General features: G+C 46.9%; 1 protein-coding gene across 1 annotated transcript in view; it reads right to left on the bottom strand.

Moving 5' to 3' along the window:
• Positions 1-22830, bottom strand: part of LOC135367477 (gastric triacylglycerol lipase-like) — a 135086-nt gene that overhangs the window by 11351 nt on the left and 100905 nt on the right. The window contains exons 4-5 of the mRNA XM_064600783.1: positions 1373-1571; positions 1158-1278 (exon numbers count right to left, since the gene is read on the bottom strand). Coding sequence (XP_064456853.1) covers positions 1158-1278; positions 1373-1571 — 320 coding nt within the window. The remainder of the gene's footprint in view (positions 1-1157; positions 1279-1372; positions 1572-22830) is intronic.

Genomic DNA, 22830 nt, shown 5'->3' on the forward strand with positions numbered 1-22830 from the left:
TATGTGTTCAACAGTGGAGCACCAGGAAACACTAGGGACCCTGGTGCGCAATACCAGAGCACACAAAACAGCAATCATGGTGTGGAACATCAGAGAAAGGACGATAGGAACACCAGGGAGTTCTGATTTAGACATCACAGAAGATAACACCAGGAATATCCCGAATCACAGCCTACCATCACCAACCATCACCAACAAACGCTTGCAACAAAGAACTAAGTGTTAATTCAAGTTTTGGCAAAGCTTGATCTCAGTTCAAAGTTAACCAGAGTTGGTGAAACCGGGTCTCCGGCAGTCTGCTGGCCACACCCGGATTACTGTACAGCACCTGCATAGCGGCAGACTGGCGCTACATTGGTGCCGGTCCACTTTGGAGTTCAATATCAGAAACTACGCAGCAGCCTGGAATGCGCACCAGGAGAACCAGACAACAGCAGTATCGCTCACTTCAAACCAGGAACACCAAAAAGCACCAAGATAGTTGTAGCGTTCTTTTTTTCCTTTTTCTTTTTTTTTTCATGGGTTTCACTCTTTATTTCTTTTCTTTTCAATGTGATAATCAGGGGATGTACGGGGATGCTCAAAGGTGAATAAACCTCTACCCGAGAAACGTCATCATGACGTTGGTAGACACACCGAAACCAAAACAGATCGGAAGGGGATAGCTGGGTTCCACGAATGGCAATTGTTCGCTGCCTCCCATTGAAAGAAAAGTCGGAGCGAAGGTCGCGTCCTTTTCAGAGACCACCGTAATCCCCTCAAGACCGTGGCTTTTGGGCGCGACCTTGTTCGCCACTAGCATTGAACGTAGCTCAACTCTACCAAACTCGTGACGCTGTCGAACATTATGACGTCATTTGTTTACAAACAGGTAGAGGTCTATTCTTCATAATCCTTTGGGAGGATCACAGCGGCTTTTTGTTTGTTTGTTATGATCTCTTCCTGAGCTTTAGCGAAGAACAACTTAAATAAAAGTTGGACTCTATTTCTTAATGGGGGAGAGGCTTCACCCCATGTGATTCCCGGTGACGAGAGGATAATCTCCGCAATTTAGATATTATTTTTAACTTAAATTAGTGGAAATCCAATGGGAATTTTATACTCTATAAAAGTGGAAACTGTTAGTGGAGAATGGAGTGGAGATTGTGGAGACTCACGTGAAATCCCAAAATTCTCGAGAGTTCTGGAAAGCCTCGTTGACATGGCGTTTTCCGTACAGGGTGGTTCCTCGGTAATTACCGATCCATACGTCGTAACAGTTGTCGGCAAGGAAAAACCCTGCGGAAGGAAGGTTGCAAAGGCGATCATCTTCAGCTGTACAATCCCTAGTGCAATACTGCGATACTGCCCGAATGAAGGCCCAAGCACTTACCTACGCATTGGTTCGCGAAGTCTAACACGTACGATGTGGAATCTCCTAGGAGTCCTGTCATGAGAAACACCACAGGCTTGCTGGTCTCATTGCAGGTTTTCATTCCATGTGGGATACGATGAATCTGAATTATATAGCCGTCCTCTGTTGTTACGTCGTGCCGTTCAAAGCCATAGCCCTTTCCTCCTATAAAGGTCTCCTGGAAATGATCATGCATAGACATAGTACAGCATCTACAGAGTGCAGTACAGCAAGGCTCACGGGATGGCGAGGCAAAGCTCATCCACCCACCTATGCACTGCGCAAGCTCGAATACGCAACCGTAAAATGCGTTTAACCCCCCTCTCAAAATTACCTTCCCTTAAATAATCCTGTCAGATTTGTTTTTAGAGTTTCATAGGACGCCACCTATCCTGGCTTGTGTTGCAACGACAGCTTTTTAGCTGGCGTCCTCTCTGTTCATTGCAATCTCGAAGCAGTTCTACTCGTTTTTTTTTTTCACAGATTTTTTATAATAAACCTATGACCTACTTAGATACGGTGCCTTGTACGGTGTTCCCAGGTGACGTATGCGGCCTGGCGGTCAACTTGTGCGATATACTTCGTGACTGTACCTTTACTTTCTTTCTTTCTAACTTTAACTTTCGTGACTTTTGCAAACAACTGTGCACGGATTTTGGAGATTGTGTGACGTACTGTGTTCGGTTTGCGTCGTTCCATGCTACCGACCGGTGTGCCACGAAAATAATTTGTGTACCTTTGCTGTTTTACGTGTCTGTACTGCGGTAAGCAATTCGTAAGCTTGTCTGCATCCCCTCCCACAATGCCTGGCTCCGTGGAGATAGCATTACTGTACTACAAGCTGCACTGAGAAGCAGACATAATTAGGAACGCTTGCATGTACAAAAGCCTGTAAATTTATTTGCAATACAAGAGGCAGAACAGCGTTTTTCACTCCTTTTTAGCAATTATTCTAATCTGCAATCATCTTCCCTGTTACTATGGTCTGTTATTTCGCAGACGACAGCATTTTCGAAGCTCTGCCTTATAGGTATTGCTATTTATTTTCCCACGATGGCGAAACGAAGCCCGAATTTTACCGAAAGTGAGATATCTACTCTGCTAGACCTCGTCAGTAAATACAGAACTGTAATTGAAAACAAGAAAACTGATGGGAAGACAGTTGAGCAAAAAAACGCTACGTGGAAGAAGCTAACTTCGGAGTTTAATGCACTATCAACTGTGCACTTGAGGGTCACTGAGCAGTTGAAGCACTGCTACGAAAATCAAAAGAAAAAATCACGTAAGGAGCTAGCAAAGCACCGGAATGCAGTGTTTCGCACTGGGGGGGGGGGGGGGGGGGGTCACCACCATCACCGCTCTCCAGTGCAACAATTCAGATTGCCTCTCTGGTACCTGGAAATCTACAGCCACTGCAGAACTGCTATGACTCGGATGCTTCAAGAATATTTGGTATTTACATCTGCTCAGTTATTTTGTTATCCTGGATATGCGTAATTCTCAGGTGAATGGAATTGACCTTCTTTATTTTTAGATGTCATTATCAATGGGACAAGTACAAATGAGATTCCTGTGGTAAGTCTTTTGCTTATTTTACTCCGTTCAGTGATGTTATGTTCTGTAGAGCTGAAAACATTTTGCTGGCGTGTTCGAGAGAGAATGGCTAAAAAGCAAGTTAGCTGGTGATTAGAACTCGTAATATGAAAATCCACAGACTAGGAAGGCACAAAACACACACATCGACAGTCTCAACTTGGACACTTTGTCCTTGTCATTTGTTTTCATACTTCCCTAGTCTCAGGGGTTTAAATATTATGAGATGTACAGATCCCAACAAAAGTTTACGGAACACCAGAGCGGCGTATTTCTTGATCTCAGCAACACCCTAGCGGCAAATGGGAGTGGACGCACTTACTGAGTGGTGCGTCGAGTACCCGGTCACCTGTTTGTGAGTCTGTTTGCTCCTGTTTGTAGCAACCGTGTCGCTCAGATACACCACTCCAGTGTTCCGTAACCTTTTGTCGGGGCCTGTACAAGAGACTTATACAAGGCAAAGAACAAACATTTGCTCTTCTTGCTGTTCTTCCTGGCATTGGACCTCATATGAAAATCAAAATGGCATCCTTGATGCAATGCATTCATAGGCGAGCCAAGCTAGGCTTGCCTATAATTTAGTTTGTCCGCCAGCTAGCCCACATCTAGATCATAGATCTTGATGCAAAGCATGCATTCTTCTTTTGATATTACAGGAGCGTCAGATTGATTCTGAGGCATGTCTCAGCAGTGAAGGTCTGTGGAATGAGGACAGACATGAACAAGACACCTCAACCTCAACAGGCCAGGCCACCACAGAAATCTCTCATTCTGAAAGTCTAGCCGCTACAGCAGGAGCACCGTGTCTACCAAGTGTCCCAGGGACAAGCAGGCAAGTGCACGACACCTCGTCACGTAGGAGGCCTGCGCCACTTCGACGCTCTGTGATGCAGCCAGCGCAGAGATCTGCATTGTGGTACAAAAAACTGGCAAAATCGAAAATCACGCTAAACCAGAAGAGGTTGGACGTAGCAAAGCTCGAGGAATCCATAGCTAAGGAAAAATTGATTCACGCACAGATGGACACCGAGTACAAGGCTTTACTCCTTGAGTCAGCTCAGCTGGACTTGGAAATAAAACGAAGAAAATTAAATACATGAGTGTGGGAACACACAATGGCTATATCCTCTACGACAATGCATTTATTGCTGCAAAATCACGTTGATACTTTAGGACAAGAAACTTCAGAAGAGTGAGTGAGAGAACATGAAGGGCTCACTGACACAATTCCCTCTGCGGCTTATGTCTGTGAGCTTCCACAAGAGACTTTTTGCCCGCTCCAAAAATTATCAGATTACAGTCAACCCTCGATTTATGAACACCCTCGGTTCCCGGAAAAATCGTTCATAAATCGAGGGAGTCATGAATCGAAAATTCCGTTAAGTCAGTACGTCCCTGATGTGTCCCAGGGAAACCCATTTATTGTTCGGATTTTGAGGGGTTAAAACCAAGGGTGCAATATCTGGAAAAAGATTTGTCCGTTCCGGTGTCATTCATAAGACAACGGAATAATCCCTTTGAAGGCTTCTGTTGACACCGGAACGATCCGTTTATAAATTGAGGGCAAAAACGCTAGGCATCTCCTAGTTTGTTCCCAGAAATTCCATTCGTTATTCGGATATCGAGGTTCATAAAACGAGGGAAAAATGCATGTAAAAAGTTTGGTTCCTCGTGCTCCTGTTCATAAAACAAGGGAATTCACAAATCGAAGGTTCATAAATCGAGGGGTTGACTGTATAACCAAAATGTCGATTCCAGTGTTACCAGTTCTGAACTCACAAAGCATCTTCAGGAATGCCAAAATTTTAGGGAAGACCTAAGACAGAAAGCCCCTTGTAGGAGTTTATAGAGATTAGGAGCAAAGGAAGTTGTGTAAGTGTGCCCCCTGTGTGAACCCACTTTACTCTTCTGAGGTTCCTTTGCCTACAGTCACCTTGTTTGAAATAAACAATTGTTTTGTTTGAAAATATGTTGTCCTGTGTGTATGCCTCTTCCATCATATACAGCCAGCTAGCCTGCATCTTATGCGTCCTTCATGTGTCCTGCTTATCATCATTCTGGTAGCAACTGCTGCAGATCCTCACGGCTCCTTGCAAAGTTTGCAATTATTTGGGCTCTAGCGCTTGTGGCTCCTGGCTCTAAAGGACCATTCCACACAACATCAACTGATTCATGCTCGACAACTGACTCACAAATGTCAGGTATGCAATTGTCTTTTTGTTGAGCAATGTTATGCAACACCGCTGTTGCAACAATCACTGCCAGAGCAGTGTCAATCTTCAAACGTAGCCCCATCTTCAACACAGGGAACCTCCTCTTCCACACACCAAAGAGTCTTTCTACAGTGTTTCTTGTTGCAACATGCTTATTCTGATATCTCTTTTCTGCAGCAGAGTTAGGTGCTGCTAAGGGTGTAAGCAGATAGGGCCTGCAAGGATATCCTGCATCTCCGAGCAAATGACCCCCTAAATTTGTCTCGAGGTGGGCTCGAATTCTCGAGCTGTCAAAAATTGTGGCATCATGGGTAGCACCAGGCCACCTAGCAACAATGTCGGTGATCCGCAAGTCAGCGTCACATACACACTGCACATTAATTGAAAAGTAGCCCTTCCTGTTTCTGAACAGCTCTGCTGTGTTACCACCTGGTGACTGTATTGCTACGTGTGTACAGTCAATTGCTCCAATGACTCCTGGAAAGCCTGCAATGTCATAGAATCCGAGCATTGTCCTTTGCTTTTCATCTTGCGTTGATGGGAATTTTATGTAGAGAGGTGACAGTGAGGCAAGAACATGTGATACTCGCTTGATTATACGGCAGACGGTAGACTTGCTTATGTCAGACGTGTCGCCTATAACTATTTGAAAAGTTCCACTAGCATAGAAACGGAGGCAGATTAGGAGCTGGCGTATTGGTGGTACTGAGGAGTTCCTGTCTGATGTAAACTCGAGGTGCTTCTCAATTACCAGGAGGAGATCATACACTGTATGTTTCATTAGCCGAAATCTGTCATGAAACTGCTTGTCATTTAGGGCTACAAAAGGGTCCGTGGTGTCCCTAGGATAATATCGTGACGGCTGAACTCGAAAACTCAGGTGTAGATCTTCCAGATCCTCGTCAAAGTACTCCATGGCTTTGCATCAGAAGTGATTACCTTCTGTCTGTAGCAGACGACACATATTTATTCTGAAGACTATCATAATAATTAAAATATTTTAATGAATACCCTACCATGTAAACCTACTTTTCTTTACGCGCGTTGCTTATGTGAAAATACGTTTTTCAATAAGTTTTCTTTAGTGTCAGCGCAAACTATGTTTTGTTTATAATCGCAGACGGTAACACACGCACGCATACACGTATGTCTTCGTAACGAGATGCAGCAGTTTTACATTCACCTAACACCCAAGAAAGCTGTCAACATACTGTTTGACTGAAATGAAGCTATTTATGTGCAAGTATAGCAAGTAATGCTTGAAATGAAAGGACAGGTACACTAACATATGGGGTACAAGAGTCCGCGATGCTGCTGATAATCCACGTACTTTATTCACAACACCTGCGACACATCCCTGCGAAACGATGCTCATTACGAGACCAATTTCTCTTCTGAAGCACAAATCCGCCACGAAATCTTCCGCTGCAATACCACAAGTACCACAACACCAACGCCGCCATATTTAACTCACGGGTTAACCGGCCGTTGACGAGCGATCAAGAAATCCGTCAACTTTAACGGGAGATTTGGCTAACCGGCTCACCCTTCGTTTTGAGTCGCAAGCGAGCAGGACTGTCGACTTTACGGGGGTCGCGTAGGAAGCAATAAATACTGTCTGTTTTCGCTTCGAAAGAAAGTTTGTTTCGCTTTCGCTTCGGGGCAACACCGCTTGCGGTGCTGTTTCCGAGCAGATTTCCCCACTAAACGTACCTTTCGGAGTGGGTTTCTCGGACTTTCTTCTGTGTCTTTTCTGTTATGGGGTGGCAAAACGACACGCAAACATAGTCACATGACCTCAAAATGACGTTTACTATGACGTGCGACCACGACAATATGGCAGTTTCGGCTAAAGCACCCGCTTGAGGGTAGTTACAATAATTGCCGGTTTGTGTCACACCTGTAAGTACGCAGCTATCCGTAGGGCATGGACAGTCTTCGCAGGCGTCTTTCTTCCGCTAAACTGCAGCGGAGCTGCGCAATTTGCGAGCAACGCTGAGAAGTCCCGCAGAAGGGCGTCGGGCCGTCGCCGGCCGTGCACGCCCGAGAAATGATGGTTGGCGTACACAATCATAAAGCGTTCGTGTGCGTACGGCGCTCTTAGATGCTTGTACATCTAAACGCTGCTTCAGGCATCCCAGTTTTTTTCTCCCGCGGTAGACACAGTAGTGCAAGACTACTTTGATATGTCAAGGTGATGCTGCACATCATTGCATTGCATACTGATTGCATACATACGTACACATGATACCAGTGCGTTGTGCTTTTCAATACCTTCCAGGTGGTACATGATGCTCTTTCGGGAACGTCTTCAAATTTCTCTCGCGCTCCCTGCGGGATTGGCTCTTACGAAGGCTTGGATGTTGATTTCAAAATCTTCGGTCACGTCGAGACTGGTATAGGTACCCTGGAATTCGAATCCCGGTGCGGGCTGTGCTGTCCGGGGTTTTTTCCTAAATTTTTCTCAGACACATTTCAGACATATGTCGGCGCAGTTCCCTCAGAAGTCGGCCCAGGACGCACATTCCCCCGGGGCGTCAGTCGTCACGTTGCCCACCTCTGTGAGGCCGACAACGGTTTGTCCCTCAGCAGCAGCAGCAGCATCACCACCAAAATCTTCGACTACAGTAACGTCCTCCACACGCCTTCTGCTATACAAAGACCCAGTTTCTCGAAACAGCTTTATACTCAAAACGCACTGTCGCACACAATCTGGATCGGTTCGCAATCCTGGTCGGCGTAATCCCGCTGTGCACGTCGTACCGTCCGCACTTCACGTTCGTGATCGTGGCTTTCATTTGCAGCCGTCTGGTGGAAGCTTTACACAATACTCCCAGAAGTTAAGAATTAGAAGAAAACATTGCTCCAGGATGTCTACTTTAAAGAAGTTCACATTAATACAAATGCCATTTCATCAGATTGCATCTGTTTCGGCGTTTGTCGATGTTGTTTTCTTGGTGCCGGCCGCTGTCATCGCCGCCATCTTGCCAACCCTGAAAGAGCAGTGCGAGTACCGAGAAGGCGAGGGCGAAACGAAGCCACTGCGCCTGCGCCAACCCTCCTTGAAGTTGTCTCTCGATGTTGTTCGTTGGCTTACAAAGAATAATCTAAAAAACTAAAAAGTCACATCGACGCACGTTTAGCCAATGCGATAGGACTCTCACATCAGCTGATTTCGACCTGCGGACACTTTAGCGAAAAAGAAAAAAAAAAAAAAAAAAGAAGAGAAGAAAACGGTGCACAACTTACAATTTCAGCACATCTGTCAGGATCATTTGCCCCTGGATAGCGATTCGAGAGTTCCTCCAGTTTTGAGGCCAACAACGAGGCAGTGTTCGAAGTTACACTGGATCCCATCGCACATCTTACTGACAGCGCTAGGATTATCGTACACTTCAGAGGCAAATTCATCTCTCTTGAATACCCAGTGCGCCAACAGTTACAGCTTCGCGGCAGCGGGATACCAACGCGAATGGAGCAAGAGCGACCCAGGTGCTTCACTATGATCCCTTCAGGAGGCCACGTGTTAGCGACCTATTATTCTTTTTTTTTTTTTTTTTCTGTTGTGACGCGAAATAGGTGAACGTCCTGGAAAGCATTTATCGCTAATCACAGTGTAGAAAGCTCTGACACATATCTCAGTGCTTTATGTACACGTGCGGGAAACAGATGAGTGGGATCGTGTGTTCCCTGCCCGCAACTTCAGGCCATTCACCTTCACACTACTGCGCCTGCAATGAATTTTGAAGGGGCGTCTGGTTGGCACTGGTGACAGCCTTCAGCTTGAAACCGAGAAGGTGATAGTTTAGACGTGGATTGCAAGCATTTCGGTGGTGCCCGAATGCCTGCGAAATCATTTAACAAACAAGGCAAGTGCAAATCTGTTCTGAGAATACACCAGCTGGGGTCATAATCTCTAACAAATGAAACAGTAACTGACAGATAGGGTACTTTCCTTTCTATGTGATGGCATTTGCACCGCATGGCTGACTTGTCTAACATACGCGACTTACATTTATCTGAATATGAAAGAACTGATGTTCTGAGGCTGGAACAACATAGTAGGGACAAATACATACAAAGCCTCAATTTGCTTAAGAAATTAACGATGAAAGTCACTGAGAAGGTTAGCTAGCTGTAGGACTCGAACCCACATCTTCATGATTGCCGGTCCAGGGCTCTACCAACTGAGCTAAGCTAACACACCTCCCAAGCGACTTCCAGGGTGCGTCCATCTGAAGGGACAAACCAGCCACTCTCTCTCTCTCATCCTCCTTTCACTCTTACATTTTTGCTCACTCATACACACATTTATACAAGTGAGCACAAATGTAAGAGTGAAAGGAGGATGAGTGAGAGAGAGTGGCTGGTTTGTCCCTTCAGATGACGCACCCTGGAAGTCGCTGAGAAGGCGTGTTAGCTTAGCTCAATTGGTAGCGCCCTGGACCGGCAATCCAGAAGATGTGGGTTCGAGTCCTACAGCTACCTAATCTTTTCAGTGACTTTCATCTTTCATCGTTACATTTATCTGCTGCCTAGTCCTGCCTCTGCCATCCCCTGCTGCATATACGGTTGGCACAGCACCCCGGACGAGGTATCCTCGGGTTCGTGTGAAACGAGTTGCACATTGCTTCCGTAACATTCGTACGAGCGTTAATCAACAGATCAAATCGCTGCTTTCGAAGGTGGCACCCAGCCGGGGTTGTAACCGATTGTTGCAGTCAATAGCTTTTTCTTTCACCTTTCGGAAAGGTGTGGTTTGAAACATTGGAACTGCATGCTGAAGTGTTCTTGCAGACGGAAGCAAAATGCTCACGGATGCTCGACACGCAGCACCGAACACGAAACACTCCAAGACGTCTGTACTGGCCTAGCAAATGCTTTGCAGTCGAAGGAAGGAAACCCCACGTTCCTCGTCGGTTCAGTGAAGTCCAGAAATATACTGGCTCCCTAATAGCGAACTGTTTATCACTTCCCCAATGTCAATCTGCCCAGCAGACGGCTTGGTGGAAGAAACCAAGCCAAATGTCATACCAAGCCGGAGCAGGGGCAGACCACGAATGTGTCGTCGACACAGGGTTTGCGGGCCACAAGACGGAATGTCAGTGAAACTAAAAATTCCCTTTTTTCGAAAAACCGCGAGCAGTTTGGGATAACTATTTTGCAGACATAATCAGTGTTCGCGTAAAGGAAGGTAAGCTGGTGCATCACCTCCATTCCAAAAAAAAGTCAGAGTTTCGTCAAAGGAAACGAGTGATACGGGACTCGGAACCAGTACTGATTCCATTTACACACAGCAAGAAAATGTGTACAGTATAGACATAGGATACAGAGGAAGAAAGGTTACCCATGGCAAAAAAAGGAAATATTCGTGAAAGAACAAGGTCGGCCCATTTGGTCACAGGATGCAGCGAAACACAGGATGAATAAATAGCCACTTACGGAACACTAACACAATTGCGAACGCTTTGAATAGCGACTGCTGCGAAAAGGCATTTACGGGTAACTGGTTCATGAGCCAGCACAGACGTCTCACTCCAGAGGGGTTGGCTGACCTTGTGGCTTTTGTGACAGTGTGTACTGTGCGTGTCCTTCGACCAATCTTCTGTACTTTTTTTTTTTGCCATCTGCAGCCTTTCCTCCTCTTCTCCTACATTTGTACTGTACATATGTTCTTCACTACAAATCAGATTAGTGCTGGTTCTGAATCCCTCTCTGTTATTCACATCCTTTCAGCAAATTGAGGGTCTTTCAGAATGGAGCACAATCAGTCCATTTAATTTCATTCACTTAATATTTTGACAGTAACGTCGTGTCTCGCTTTTTGACTGGTTGATGAAGCGTGACGTCAAAATGACATACGGCTATTGTCAGCAGGGCATCGCAGGCGGGGCATGAGCACAAAAGAGTGTATTGTGTCGGTTTTTATAGCCATTATTTATTTTTTGTGCCAATGCTTTCTGGAAAACGTTCACCGCCGGCGACGTAGCACAATAGCACCAGCAAAAACCATACTTCCAAAGTCATCATCCGGCTTCCGCACCTGGCTTTCTAAGCGGGTGAAGCAAGGTGACTGGGGACTTGAAAAGCAGGGAGCGAACGAGTGACACTCTGTCACACCAAGGTGAGAATATGCCCCGGTCCAGTTCCTGTAACCGTGTAATTATACGCATTTGCGCCGTAGTTGTAGGTTAACCCTTATTGATCAGGGCAAAGCAGTGTTGGCAGCGTTAAATGATTAGCAGCAAGGCAAGGGTATGTGGACCCGGGGGCGACGACGGAGACGACCAAGGTGAATCATCCGTCCAGCGTCATCGTCGTCGGGGGCCTCGGTGGTGTTTGGCAGACAGTGGCAGCAATGAAATGTTTGTATGATCCGTTTTTGACAGAAGAAGATATTCAGGTGTTTTTTAATCGTTCTTCCGAATACGCCTACACTTTTCATGTAGCTCGAGGATGGCCTGAGAGGCAGTATTCTGCAACCGGCTCACATTAGGCCATCAATTTCCCATTTGATAGCTGGGAAAAGTAAATGGAGTGCTGAAGGTCACACCTTCTTGAAGAAATTAGGGTGGCCTTGCTAATGGTGTCATCTCCATCTACGACGACACGCTCGGACCCTGAAGCATAGCGCAGCTGTCCAGTTTTCTAGCTAGTTCCAACATATCAGTTCTTGTCAATTTTAAAGATACGCTGATCGCTGGACATGAGACGCAGCTCCAACCGCTTCTTAAAATAATAATAATTTATGCGTAAATTTCCCTTGTCCTAGCACGCCCACACAGTGCTGGATTTGGGGGAGGGCAGACGGGGCACTTGCCCCGGGGCCCCCACCACAAACGGGCCCCCATCAGTAAAGGTCTTGTCCAAGGAAAATCTGTTTTGCATGCCTCAAACGGAAACTTGGTAATAATCTGTCCTCCGTCCACGCATATCGACCCCGATTAACACATTGGATAGACATAGAATACACGAGGGAGACCCCACAGCGCAGTGCCCCGGGGCCCCCACCACTGTATATCCGGCACTGCGTCCACATCTTTACTGAGCGACGGGATACTTCTTCACTAGTTTTGTGAGAAGCAATTTGATTTTGTGCTTCCAGCAACCCTTCAGTGAATTCGCCCAGTTCATGGAACATCCGGGGAGGTTTTCTCGGAGAACAGGTTGCTCGTATTGTTTCGCACTTACGTAGTGAAGAAGCCGCACGTCAGCCTCTCGTTCGCATGCCGGCCATGGCTCAAGCAGTCGTGTCTGAAGCAGTGCGGCGGAACGGAAATGATTTATTCGATCAGAAACAAACAAGCAAAAAACAAACTGACTCCTCCTCGGAAAGAAACTGTTCCCCAACAAACACACGAAAAATGACACCAACGATTATTCCATTTCAGCACACCACCTGTCTTGTTTCGGACAGCGTCGACCTGCGGAAAATATGGTTTTTACTTATCTAGAGAGACCGTCATTAGGTGTAGAGCGATTAGCTGTACATCCTGAGGAATTCTAGCATAGGTTTAAGGATGTACGACTCTTGAATTAAAGCAGCAGTCGCGAAGTTGTAGTGACCAAATTCGGAGTCTCGAATGTGTCGAACGAATTTGACCCTGTCTCCTAGCTTAGCCATGAGAGATTCAACGTCTGGCGGAGTGACGAACTGGTCTCCGTCGGAGTAGAAAACGCCAACATCAACTTCCGTTTTGCTGATGTCGTAAAGTCGTGGTGGACCCTGGAAAAGTGAAACGATGTAAGTACGGCGAGGAAAGCCAGCTACATGTATTTGCATCTGGTTAGCAACAGCGTTGAAAAGCTAATCACGCTGGTGCACTAAACCGATGCTTAAGGCACAGCCACCAGTGATGGCCACTAACTACTTGTACAGTAGTTTAACTATAACTACTAACCACTTCGCGATGAAATAGTTTAACTAGTAGTTCAACTACTTTTCAGGGGAGTAGTTACAACTTTAACTAGTGAAATGAATTTTAACTACATCTATAACTACTTAACGTTGTCCATCAACATCAACCCCTTGTAGTGTTCTTGGGCACCTAAATATGAATCACAAGCAATGATAAACTTTGGCTCAAGCCATTGCTATACGATCGTCAAATACAAAGCTTGCGGCGGGATTCTTTCTGTGCCTACTCGATAAACTAAATTGTAAAATTATTTCGCAGCAAATGAGGCTTCACAGACAAGTAACGCTTGCGGCACAATCGGAAGTAGTTGGCGCCTGCAGTAACCTAACTACTGTTGTTAACTACTCAAAATAGTAGTTTAACTAGTAGTTGTCAATACATTTCTGCAAGTAGTTGGTAACTACTTTTAACTACAATCAGGTAGTTTAACTACATGCAGTTACCTATTGGCCATCACTGACAGCCACTATACACATACCGGTAGAAAAGCATCAGAGTACAGCGCATGCGACGTCTATGCATTTTCAAACCCCGCGACTGTTTTTTTTTTCACGTGTGACCCTTTCTGGTGCTTTCTTGCCTCACTGACCATTACATGAGTGATTTTTATTACCTCACTCCGCACCTTGTCTAATAAGAACACAACCTAACGCAATCTGCAATAACGAGCAATGTGTGGGGCTTCTCTTCAGGGGCGCCAACTGGTAGCCAGCTTTTCTTATCTAGAAATCTGCATATTAAACCAACAGTGGCAGATACAGATTGTACTTACGCAATCCATTGAGGAAGGTCTGATGTGGGTGCAATCGAACGTTTGAAACTTCTTTTGTTCGCCGATCTATTGAAATAGACATCCATGTCAGATGAACATATACGACTAGCATAATGCACATCCTTTAATTCATGTCCTCCTCCAGGGTGGAGGTATTATTGCTTCACATATTATTATTGTACATGCAACTGCATTATACTTGGGAGGCGCAATGTACGATATCAGAAACATGGGAAACCGGCCGTTGGCGGGAAGTGGCAAATGAAGAAAAAAAAATCCGGTAACGGTGCGTCCTTTACGCGCAGGGACGCGCAAGTTTGTGTTAAGTAGAGTCACTAAAGATTCGCTTGAGAGTATCGACACTGAGGTCCAAGGGAGAGCAGGGGCGCCATCTTGTTTCCGCACCCTGTGGGATAGAGAAGCGTGTATGATTGTTGCGCGATAATCCATGTATTGGCAACCAGAGCGTCCCGAGGATCAAGGGAGAACTGATGTTCTGAGGCTGGAACAACATAGAAAGGACAAACACATACAAAGCCTCAAATTGCCTAAGAAATGAACGATGACAGATGAAAGTCACTGAAAGGGTTAGCCAGCAGAAGGACTCGAACCCACATCTTCTGGATTACCGGTTCAGGGCCCTACCAATTGAGCTAAGCTAACACGCCTTCTCAGCGACTTCCAAGGGTGCGTCATCTGAAGGGACAAACCAGCCACTCTCTCTCACTCATTCTCCTTTCACTCTTACATTTGTGCTCACTCAGCTGGCTAACCTTTTCAGTGACTTTCATCTTTCATCTTCCCGAGGATGTCAAGGTGAGCTCAAGGCCGTCACCTGCTGCTTGCAGACGAAAGGAACATTTCACCCGCGCACGATAGATGGCATCGTACGCTAACGTGCGCAGTGCGCGTGGGTAGCGTGGCGCTGAAACAAGATGGCGCATGCTCGCTCTTGGAACTCAGTGTCGATACTCTGAAGCGTAGCTTATTTAGTGACTCTAGTGTTAAGCACCCTCCATACAACTCCGGTACAAGTTGACCACGGTAGGATCGACGACAATAAAGACTGCATTTAGCGTGAGCACAATATAATTGTGTTCAGTTATTGCTCAGCGATGGTACTGTATGTTCGTGGCGCTGCCAAGCTCACATTGCTTACGCAGCAAACTTGGTGTTTTTGCGAAGGCATTCATATCCAGATCGACCAATATCTCAATGAGACCGCAGACGCGTGAAAGAAATATTTTCCATCACTCAGATACCTGTCTTCGAAAATCCAGGTTGCACCCGTGCGCCTCACTGTATCGCAAGTGACCTCAATCATATACTACCCAAGCAGCACAATCCTTCCGTGGACGGGTAGGTGGAGGGCCTTGAACAGGCCCGTGAAACTAAAGAACATTGACAAGACACATACCGTCCACCCATATTACACTCGACTTCCAGGAGATTGTGCTGCTTGGGTATCCATCGCCTAATACCGCTGCCAAGTGTCTGCGCATGCGGATGTCGCTGCGGTTTTTCGCTTTTAACCGAGCGTATAGTCCCCGCGCTCTGTTGTATGCAAGTTCTTCCTCCCCCCCCCCCACACACACACAAATGTATGACTATGTCCTGTAGATCCCCTTTTACTGGTGGTAAAGACAGGATGTAGTGTGGATGCCATAACACCAGCTCATAAAGGCGTGCTTTCCAGAACGAAGTGGTCACGAGACTTTGTTCATGTTGCATTTTCCTTGATGTCCCCGGTCCCATATTTTTCTTTGTTCTTTACGTGATGACAACGATTCAGTTCCCTGAAAGGTCGCTAGCAAACCAATGGAGATACACCGCTCAGTGTCGCAAGTTTGCGTGATGGGCTATCGCATACGTGCACGGCATAATGTAAACACCAAGCAACAATGTTGTTGATGATCATCAACAACATTGTTGCTTGGTGTTTACATTATGTCGTCGACGATTACTACGCGTCGACGCCGGTGTTTCGTCGCCACGGACGATACACTAGCCCGTTGCTCGCGGTACGCGCTGCATAGTAACACCAAGACTCATTAGCCTTTTCTACATCTCGAGGCTTCATAAAGCACTCGATCCTTGAATCAACGTCGATTCATTACAATCCCTCCGTACCGTCGCAGTCATTGAACGAGAACATAGATATCTAAGCTCTCTTCGCTCATGATCACAGTTTTCTCGCGACGTGAAGCCCGGAAATATTGTTCATTACTAAGCTCTCTCCAGCATCGTAACGGCGTGTATCCCCACTTAGAGGCAAGATTCAGGTTTGATAACTTACTTGGTACAGATGAATAGCTTGCAGAGTAGATGTTCCGGCCGGATATTGACACACGTAAACAGGTGTCCTCGTCTGGAATTAACGAGAGTTTACTACGCCTTAATTTTGCCCCCTCTCAAAAGCGATTTAATCGTCGTTGCACACGATGTTTATCCATTGAAGCTACTAAACGCAACCCAGTGAAAGACACGTAGGCCACATGTTAGTCCGTGTCTACGGTGGCATGTGTTGCGGTCACTTAGCCCAACATTGTGCACGAAATAATACATTGTAGGGCAGTCACCAACACATAACCTCTTCCTCACAGAAAAGACATGCAGATCCAATTTAGATGTGTGCATGGTGGACAACAAGAACCAATGATGGCAAAAACATGGTGGGCAATGGTAATCCGAACAACAACCAGGCACTTTGTAGCCGTTCGCAAGAAAGTCCTAAAGGGACTGCCTGTACATGTTCAGTGCTTTTACTGGACTGAACATGCCTTGCAAGACTTGACTAACAGTGGCCTACTGTTGACCGAAAAAGCGAAAACCGAAACAGGACCACTTCTGCATAGACTTTGGTCCCATATCCAAAGATGAAGCAATGAACCTTCGCAAATGATCCACGAATGGATGTAACGCCATGGCAGACGCTGCTTCAGCTTCAACGGGTGCAGCTCACAAGCAGAACTGCAGCCGAATACCACGAAGCGGATGATCGGTCTAAAAACATTTCAGGACGGTTACGATTGTGTAATGCGAATTTAAGCGGTAGTTGCGTGTGGACGTTGACACCTTTAATGCTGATATATCCACAGCTACTTTAGAGTGACGAGTACTGCCTTGTGATCTGTGAAGCAAGGGATGATGTGTAGAGCTGGGATTAGCGGGACCGAAATATTACTAAAGTCGGGACAAAAGTGGGACAGGAAACGCTGAAAAATCCGTACACTTTCTCGGACAACGTTGCTGAGTATGACAAACTGCTTTCACTAGCTTTAGAGTATTTTAAGTTGTTCTGCATCACCCAAAACAGAACCTGAAACCGAGGGTTTTGTGATACGGCCAGAGCGATTTCCAGAGACCTTCCCGTTAACAGCTACCGCTGTAAAACAGAGCTTCACCGCATAGCACGCTCCTACCCAACCTGGGTTGCGAAGTTGGCGCTCCCGGAGGTGGAATGATTCCGGAATCATTCCAGAGTTAGCAGAGCCCGGAATGGAATTGGAATGGAATGGCGGTAACTGTCATAGGAATAGGAATGGAATGGTCTGGGTGCCCCGGTGGCAGTTTTGGTTTCAACGTGCTGGTTTCTGCCCTCGCACCCTTTGCATCCCACCTGCACACGGTCCAGAGTGATATAACCTTGTCTTTGTGCTTTTTCCGCGCATGGTAATGTCAATCTCCTCTAGCACTGCTGGACTTGCCAGTATGGTTACCGGTCCTTTTCTTTTATTGAGGGAATTAACGGAATGGAAGCCATTCCAGGAGTGGGAACTGACCATACCTTTTCATTCCGAGGCACTACACAGGCACTACATGGTACACAGAGCTAGCCGCTTGCTAGCTTGGAGCCGAAAGGCGGGATCACGTGGCGGTCCGGCCTTTTATAACAGCCACCCTAGCGGCGGACATAACAAGTAGGGCCCCCTAACGAGCATAACGTTCAATAACAGTTACATACATAACAGAAGTGGACTGATCTTTCTACCTGGTGGAGGTACTTGTCATAACCCGAGACGCCAATCAGCCTTGGCCAGTAGCGAAAGTGCTGAGAAAGAAGCAAGTGAACGGTCAGAGTTTCTCCTTGGTTCGCTGGTTCGGTTACGACAAAAAACACGACAGGTGGGTTCCGAGCAGCGACGTGGTCAAGGTTGGGAAATGACGTCAGACATCTACGTACACTTGCTCTCGAACGCCAGCATGGATAAGTTTCCCTCGAATAAACTCAACGCCTTCACGGTAGCTTTCGATAGTCCGCTTCAGCTCTCGAATCGGTATAATGTCGGTCTGATGGATCTCAGCATAAGCAACGATTTTTTCAATATCGAGTATGAAAGGCAAGATGCGAAAATCGAGGTTTCTTTCGGGAGAACTCGGGAAGCCGGGAGAACTTTTCGTATCAACTTCGGATCTCGAGAGGGATTTGGGAAAAGCCCTTTCGGAATTTAACATTTCTTTCGCGTACAATAAATCGCGATACGGCGTCGTCTTACCCGTGGACGTGAAGGCCGTGGAACTGGACCCTCGGCTCGCACAGGCGCTCGACGCCTCGCTAGCGTCCCGCGAAGCAGGTCGTGTGGTGAAGCCTCCCAAATTGAGCGAACGCGAAGCCACCTCCACCTTATTGAAACACGCCGCACCAGTCGCTTTCGGCGACGTCACTTTGAATTCGGAAACCACGTCCCTATGTAACACACTCAACAAGTATTTCCAGACACACAAGCTGGACGCCTCGCTAGAATTCGCGGATAACGTCTACTCTCTGAAAACGCCGAAAGGGTTGAACGTACCGGAACCCTTTGTCAAGCTGCTACATCTCACACCCGTCGAGGGACACGGAGAAACGCTACGCGTCTCCCTCCCCGTAGCGCGTCAATTTTCTTTCACGATCAAGACGAAAATTCCCCGATCTTTGCAATTACATCTGCCTCCCGGCTATTATGCGACGCCGCAAGCACTTCTGGATGCGATTAACCAGCGCGTAGGCGAACGCGCGCGCTTCAGCTTCGACGGAACCGAACAGAAATGTTAAATTCGGCTTTCCGAGAGAGAGATAGATTATGGGTTTAATGGCACAAAGGCAGCAAAGGCCATAGAGCCCTTTCCGAGGGCACCTCCACCTTAAGACTTTCCGAGTACCTGGCCGTGCTTTTGGGCTTCGAATCGCGTACCGTGTTCATGGGGGAGGAGGATGCCACGAGCTCCGTCGAGGTACTCCTGGAACCCCCGTTTCACAACATAATTGTCTACACGGATATCGTGGAACCCACATACGTGGGGAGCGGGAAAAAAACTATATTAAAAATACTGCCCTTTTATTACGAGAAAGACAAGCACGTCGTCACCTACACGCTAGATAACATCCAGCATTTTAACCTGTCTCAATTCGAAATTTCCTCAGTGACGATCGTTCTCGCGGACGAAAGGGGAAGGTGGTGGTGGTGGTGGTGATAGGGCTTGCCGTTGTCGGCCTCACGTATGTGGGCAACGAAAGGGGAAGACGTTTGCCGTTGCGGTCCAAAAGCAGAACCAAACTAACGTTGCATTTCAAATATGTACCGTAATTCCCCCAAAATAATTCCCGTGTACACGGGGCCCCTTTTCCAATGAGGGGGCGGTGTGTTGAGCAACATATCCAAGTTTATCGTTCCCATCTGGCAACAAATAAAACCGATCGCCAAGAGAACGTTGAAGCGCTTGGCGCGGAATTTGGCCGACGGCGAAGGAATATCGCGCGCAGTAAAAAAGATGGCCATAGCAACGGGGAGAGACGTGCTGGGTTCCATGGAGGGCTCTGGAAACAACAACAATGGAAAGAAACGTCGCAAAAGATAACAAAAGGCGCCGACACACGACGTACCTGCAGGTATCTTTGGTACGCTGTGAAGGTCACACATCCGCTGCGCGCTCCGTCCATCATGACGTGAATGAAAGGAAAAATACAGACGCAACGGTCACCGCATTGTCTTACGAGTGGCGTGATGATATTTGAACCCCCTTCCATTCAATACGGCGTGGAAGATACTTCGTACCAACTCTTCTATCCGGTCAACGGGGCAAATAAATCCGTAATCGAATTTTCTATTCAAAATTTACGAAGGGCACACATGGATCTCTACGGTACCTTCGTGTCTATGATCGTGCGCATTGTTCGCGACGACGGGGAAGAAATGGACGAGAAAGATGTCGTTTTCCCAATAAACCATCTGTTGAGCGGCATGTTTAAGACGGTCACCGTTTATGCGAACAACAAGCTCGTCAGTTCCAACGAGTTGTACGCCTACAGGAGTATTTTGGACGTCGTGATTCATTCCACGCCCCTCGCTCAGGAAACCGTGCACGCGGCTGGACTCTATGTCGAGGACGACGAACATTTAAAGAACGATTACGACGTCTCGTCTCGCGGTCCGAAACAACGTTACGAAGCGACGAAGGGTGGGAAATACTTTAACCTGGTCGGACAGATCAATACCGACCTGTTTTAACAGCCGCGCCTGACGGTACCTGCCGTCGAGATTCGCGTCATTTTCCTCTTAAACAACGACGAATTTAAACTCATATCAGCCCCCAACGACAAGAAAACGTACAATTACGAGGTGGACATTAAAGAAATGACGTTACACTTGAAAAAGGTGACGCTAGCACCTTCCCTGTTTTTGAAATACGAGCGGCGGCTTCAGACCACGCAAGCCATCTATGTGTTACGCGGAAAGGAAACCAAAGTGCGGAGTTTGAGTTCCGGGAGCTTGGACGCTCACTTTAAAAACGTTTACCCCGAAAGGGTACCTTCCAAATTATGCGTCGCCCTGCTCGCCACGTCCGACTTTCTCGGCGACATCCAATCGAACCCCTACAAATTCCGCCATTACGACCTGTCTCATTCGATGCTCTCCGTGGACGGTCAGCAAGTGCGAGCTGAGTACGACTTTCAGAACGACCTCGTCAAAATTCCCTACTTTAACTTCTTGCAAGAACTGGGTGAAAAACATTTCAAATACAGCTACGAGCGATTTAAAACGAACGGGTTCCTTCTCTACTTCAACGTGGACGTGGACAAGTGTTCTTCTTCTTCGCATTTGAACGAGTGGCGAAAAGGAAACGTTCGCCTGCAATTACGCTTCGCTAAAGCCCTTCCACACGCGGTCACCATCCTCTTGATTTCCGAGTGTCCCAAGCTCATGTGCGTCGACAAGGACCGTACGGTCACCTTCCCATAGAAAAGATGTACGAGAGCGACATCTTGGAACTCGTGTCCCTGAACTCACTCGCGTCCTCCATGGTGAGAGGCATTTGCGCTTCGGACGAAGCCTACGTCTTACGCAAGCCCGGCTATTTAATCATCAATGTGGAAGAGCGAAGAAAGCGCGGCCAGCACTGGGTGCTCTACCTGAAAAACCACGATGGGTCTACCGTGTTTTTCGACAGCTACGGACTTCCCCCCATCGAAGCAAACCTTCGAAGGACTTTACCTGCTGTAGACGAGTATAACGACCAGTGTATTCAATCGCCTTTTTCGCCTTACTGCGGGCTTTTTTGTATCTACGTAGCCACGCGCATGTCGAAACGCTACAACTTGAAAAATTGTGTATCCATGTTTTCCTGTAACCTCGAAGAGAATGACGATACAATAAAACGTCTCCTCGTGAGCGAACTCGTTTCGTAAAGTAGTCTATTTATTTTTTCACGACATACACAAGACGCTTGCGAGACGATCTTCCAACGTGTTGACCCGACGCTCGTCGTCGCCGGTAACCGTGATGTCGAGGGATGTGTGGAGAAGCCAGTAGCGACGGACGATAGGTCGGTTGAAACCCGCGTTGATGAGGCACGGGTCGACTGTCTCTCCTCGTCTATACTTCTCCAGCAGCTCGAGCTTGTAATCTACGAAACGTTTCATTTTCTTTGCAATCTTCCCACTGACGGTGAACAGACGTAAGGGTATAGTCTTGAGAATCGAGCGAAAGTCTCCCTTGCAGCTATCGCCATGAATATAATCGCGTAATCGCAGCAAGTCCCGATACATTCGCGTTTGCACAAAGGTTGCAAACCTCTACTCGGGCGTCATGACTGAGACGGAATGAGAGTATATGCACAACCTTTTTTATTGATCGTGAGAGATTATACATGAATCAGGCTCCAGCTTTGGTTTCGTAGTCGGAAGACAGCCCAAATACGGACGAAGGCTCGAGTCTAACCAATGGCTCGGGTTTCACGACCAGAGTCCACCGTAACGACAGGTGATCAGCTGATTGCCGATCCGCAAAACGAAGGTCTTCGGAGGAGGCTTGAAGGTTAGGACCAGGGGTAGATCTCCCGTCAGTAGCCATTCGTAATCTGCAACGAAAGGAGTGTGAGAAACGCGTGTTTTTATATCTCAAACACACACACGTACAATCTTCTTCAGTCACAGAGTGACACTGATGGTCCATCTTCTCCATCTTCCTTCAATAGTCGAAGTCCTTCGCAACGTACGTCGAACGGTACCGTCCGACAGCCGAGAAACGGGCACATCAATCGGTCCGTCCAATGCTTTTGCTCTGACAAAAAAATGTGATCGATTACAGAACGTATCAAAAATAACGAGGAAGCATACCTTTGGACCACAATCCACCGCAGTTGGTGCAAAAGAAGCGGGCGCTACCAATCTCCCGAAATATGTGAGGCGGGAAAAAACCGACTTCACGCGCAGCAAAAGTGTTGTACACTGGAAACGAAACTCTTCAAACATTTCGACGATGATGACGTCATGGGTATTACTTACGAGGATCTACCAAGCTGATCATGATGGCACGAGAATGACGATCGAACGTTCACTTCGTCATTTATAGTAAAGCTTTTCCTCTCACTCTCTATGACGTCATTCAACGTGTTTGGACATGTTACGACGTGTATGGACATGTTAAGAAGTGTTTGAACATGTTTGGACGTGTTCAGACA

Source organism: Ornithodoros turicata, chromosome 8 (assembly GCF_037126465.1).
Source record: "Ornithodoros turicata isolate Travis chromosome 8, ASM3712646v1, whole genome shotgun sequence".
NCBI lineage: Eukaryota > Metazoa > Arthropoda > Arachnida > Ixodida > Argasidae > Ornithodoros > Ornithodoros turicata.